The sequence below is a fragment of the Numida meleagris genome, unplaced genomic scaffold, assembly GCF_002078875.1.
Source record: "Numida meleagris isolate 19003 breed g44 Domestic line unplaced genomic scaffold, NumMel1.0 unplaced_Scaffold1267, whole genome shotgun sequence".
NCBI classification, from domain to species: domain Eukaryota; kingdom Metazoa; phylum Chordata; class Aves; order Galliformes; family Numididae; genus Numida; species Numida meleagris.
This window is the reverse complement of record NW_018363055.1, coordinates 1-4,187: the sequence shown is the minus strand read 5'-3', so window position 1 is coordinate 4,187 and position 4,187 is coordinate 1. Positions and strand designations below refer to the sequence as shown.

Here is a 4,187-nt window from a genome sequence, read left to right as displayed (position 1 = left end):
TAAGTGCAAGGAGCATGGACTAGGTAGCCGGTGAAGGGATCAGAGTTTGTTGCTCCCGCAGGAACAATGAAATCAAAACTGGTGGGAGGAATAGATCTGAGCTGGAACAGTGAAGATGTCTGAAATTCAGAGTTTCTATCAGCGTAAAGAGAGCAGGACAAAGCAGAAAAATGCTTGATGAACTGAGCAGAAGATCTGGGAATCAATGAATTCTGCTGTGCCCTGTGTGCCCTCTGCCCTGAGGGAGATGAGGAGACTCAAGAAAGATACTGGTCTACAAATAGTGAAGTGTCTGAAGCCAAATTTACTCTGGACATTTGTATCACAATTGATTGTGATCTCTTGCTGGAGCATTTTCTTTGCTAGGCTCTCTCCCACATAAATTCTATGGGTTTTAAGCAGGAGTAAACCTTACCGGTAGCTGTTCTTTCTGCTGCAGGAGCTTGCAGGATCTCTCCTCCTTGCCTTGCTCCTATTACAAACTATGCCTTTGTCCTCTACCAACCTCACTAACTTATTTCTGGGTCAGTTTTAATTGATGGGGGGGTGGACAGGGAAAAGTACAATGTAATCGTGCGATCTCCATTGCTTAAGGAAGCAGACTAAAATAGAGTGAGGATATGTAGTTAAAAACTGAACTACATCATGTAAGTGTACAGAAGCTGGAAAGAGACTGAAGATTGAGATTCAAAGAAAAACTTTGAATTAGCTTAGCTTTTGTTTTTGAATTGTCACACGTGCAACAAGGTATAAAAGGAGAATAGGATGCTTGTACATCTACGTACTGATTATTTAACAGACAATAAGATATCTTCAGGAAGTGAAAAAAATATGAATCAAGAAGCTACGATATGATTAGAATGAAGTGTTACCTATAGCCTAAATCAGGCACATGCCAAGGACAAATAACATGACACTGATATCCTCAGCCCAATGCAGGAGAGAAAAGCAAACACTGACCAGAGTAGACGATCTGGTAGGAAATTCTTGCAGAGTGAAATTGTTAGGACCCACAACCGTGAACTATGTTAAAGGGCAGTTAACCATGAAAGGCATGGATTACATTGCCAGAGGATTCCAGGGTGTCCTCAAGACTGCAGAACAAAACAAAATATGCCATGAAATAAACCCAAATACTTCAATACGTAAAACATGAACTTGTGTATTAATCTTTTATATTCCACAGCGCTCACCTGTCCAGCCAACAGCCACTATGAGCCCTGTGCTGCAGCCTGCCCTGCAACATGTGTTAATCCGGTGGCACCATACAACTGCAGTTTGCCATGCGTGGAGGGATGCGTATGTGACAGCGGGTACCTGCTCTACAACAAGCAATGTGTGCCCAGCCAGCAGTGCGGCTGCTGGCACAACGGGCAGCACTACCCGGTGGGCTCCGAGTTCTGGACCGACAACACCTGCTCGTCCAAGTGCACGTGTCCCACGCGAGGAGGCAAAGTGCAGTGCTCCAGTGCGTCGTGCCCTGCAGGCCAGTTCTGTGGAGTGCAGAACGGGAAACCCGAGTGCCTGGAACACTCCTACGGCATCTGCCACGTCCACGGGGACCCTCACTACAACACCTTTGACAAGGTGACGCACAACTTCATGGGGAACTGCACGTACACCCTGGCCAAAGTGTGCTCCAACAGCTCCGTGCCCTACTTCAATGTGGAGGCAAAGAACGAGCATCGTGGCAACCCCCGAGTGTCCTACGTGCGCGAAGTCGTGGTGGATGTGTACGGAGAGCGCATTACAATACTCAAGCAGGAGAAGAGCCGAGTGCTGGTAGGGAGCGGGTCTGGCGTGTGCGTGGTGGGTCTGCAGGGCAGGGCTGGCTTTTTTGGGCGCGTCTTACACGTACGACAAGTGTCAGTTTTGCGGGGCCTGGGTGGGATGCTCTGACGCCACGTGGTCGCTTTGTCCAGAGGTGTTGCTATCTGGTGGGCTTTGAGGAGGGGCGAAGGGGGAATGTGGCCAGCGTGGAACAGGGGTGCCCACAGAGTGCAGCAGAGATACATACCTGCAAGCAGCGGGCGCGTAGGTGTGAGAAGGGAGCCAGTTCCCATGGGGCTGACGGCCCCACGGAGCCCGTGGTGCATTGTGCTGCGTCTGCCCTAGGTGAACGGTGAGTACCGGACCTTGCCGGTGAGCGCAGCAGGAGGAGCCATCACCGTGAGCAGCAGCGGCCGCTACGTCGTCCTGGAGACAGACTTCAGGCTCCAAGTGTCCTATGACGCTGACCACTCGGTGGAGGTGAAGGTGCCCACCAGCTACTCCAACCTGACCTGTGGCATGTGCGGGAACTTCAACAACAGGAGAGAGGACGATTACATGATGCCGAATGGGCAGCAAGCGGCAGACTCCAGTGCGCTGGGGGAGAGCTGGAAGGTCCCAGACAGTGGCAGTGACCCCACGTGCGGCGTTCCCCCTCCACTGGAGCCCTGCCCTGCGGAAGAGAAGAAGCTCTACGAGTCCGAGCAGTTCTGTGGCATGCTGACAGCCAGACCAGGCGTTTTTGAGAGCTGCCACGCCGTGATCAACCCACAGAGCTACTTTGAGACCTGCTCCTACGACCTTTGTGCCATGAGTGGTGCCCAGGAGGTGCTGTGCGGTGCCCTGGAGGCCTACGCTGACGCATGCCAGGCAGCTGGTGTGACTCTGCTCCCCTGGAGGAATGCCACCTTCTGCCGTGAGTACCCACCTTTGGGTTGCCAGAGGGAAATGGGCCTCTGCCTGTGTCCTGTACTTCTGGCCAGTTGTCTGGCCTTTCCCTTTGCAGAAGGTATTCCCTTCCTTGTGGGCTTTGCTGGTCCTAACTGTCCCTTCCCTTTGCAGCCCTGCCGTGCTCTGCCAACAGCTACTATGACCCTTGCATGACTGGCTGTCCTGCCACCTGCGTTGACCGACAAGCCCCGCACAACTGTTCCAAGCCCTGCGTGGAGGGCTGCGCGTGTGCCTCTGGCTTCCTCCTCAGCGGTGACACCTGTGTGCTCGAGGCCCGCTGCGGCTGCCTCTTTGAGGGCAACTACTACAACGTGAGTGAAATCCCTGCCCTGTCTCCCTCCCCTCCCGTGGCACTGCTCTGCGTCTCGTTCCGTGCCTGATGTGCTCGGGGTTTCTCTGCCTGCAGGAAGGCGAGTCCTTTGTGAGCGAGAACTGCAGTCGCCAGTGCCGCTGTGAAGCCAGCGGCCAGATGGTTTGCTCTGCATTGTCCTGTGGTGAGGAGGAGGTGTGCAAGATCCAGAACGGCCAGCGGGGCTGTTTCCCAGCCAGCACGGCTCTGTGCCACATCTACGGCGACCCGCATTACAACACCTTCGATGGGAAGCTTCACCACTTCCAGGGCTCCTGCAACTACACAGTGGTGACGGCCTGTGACAACTCCTCCCTTGGCTTCAGCATCACCACTCGCAACGAACATCGGGGCAGCCCGAGCTGGACGGCTCTGAACTCTGTGGCACTGTCCGTGGAAGGGCTCCACATTGCACTGCGCAAGAAGAAGGAAGTCTACGTAAGCCCCTCATTTTTCGACCTGGGAATCACAGATATCCAAAGCACCATTACGCAGCTGCTTATGCCCCCCCTATCCTCCAAGAAGAGCTCGATATTCCCCTAGCCTGCGGGCATGCTCACACGAGAGCACGGCAGCACTCTGAGTAAGGCAGATATGAGTGCTGGCGCAGAGGCAGCATTCTGCTGGTTTCCCGGAGCTTGTGGTGTGCCGTCGGTAGTAGAGCAGCTGTTGTTCTTGATGGGCTGGGCAAGGTTTCTCTTGCCATCGCTTCTTCTGACTGCTGGCATCACCATGGCAGGGAAGAGCAGTGACTTGTCATCGGAGGGGCATCTCTTTATGCTTCTCCCTCCCTCTCTCTTCCTTCTGCAGATCAATGGTGTTCTGGCCACCCTGCCTGCTTCTCCAACGCCCAGTGTGAACGTTTCCCTGAGTGGCTCCTACGTGCAAGTCTCCACCAAGCTGGGCCTGCAGCTGCAGTTCAACGGGGACCAGGAGCTCCTGGTGAGGGTGTCCGAGAAGCACAAGGGCAAGCTGTGTGGGTTGTGTGGCACCTACACTGGCAGCCAGCAAGATGACTTCAGGCGACCCGATGGGGTCGTTGTGCCTGACCTCAATGACTTTGGAGCCAGTTGGATGGTGCCGGATGACGAGTGGAAGTGAGTGCTTGTTCCGTTGC

At 54.2% G+C, this 4,187-nt stretch overlaps 1 protein-coding gene across 1 annotated transcript; it reads left to right on the top strand.

Annotated features, from left to right (window-relative positions):
* Window positions 1-1,186: 1,186 nt before the first annotated feature.
* Window positions 1,187-4,167, top strand: LOC110390530 (zonadhesin-like; the record flags this gene model as incomplete). The annotated part of the gene is made up of 5 exons (XM_021381918.1): window positions 1,187-1,782; window positions 2,116-2,686; window positions 2,833-3,032; window positions 3,128-3,508; window positions 3,881-4,167. Coding segments are annotated over 5 exons (2,035 nt in total), but the record flags the coding sequence as incomplete, so codon positions are not given.
* Between the last annotated feature and the right edge of the window lie 20 nt (window positions 4,168-4,187).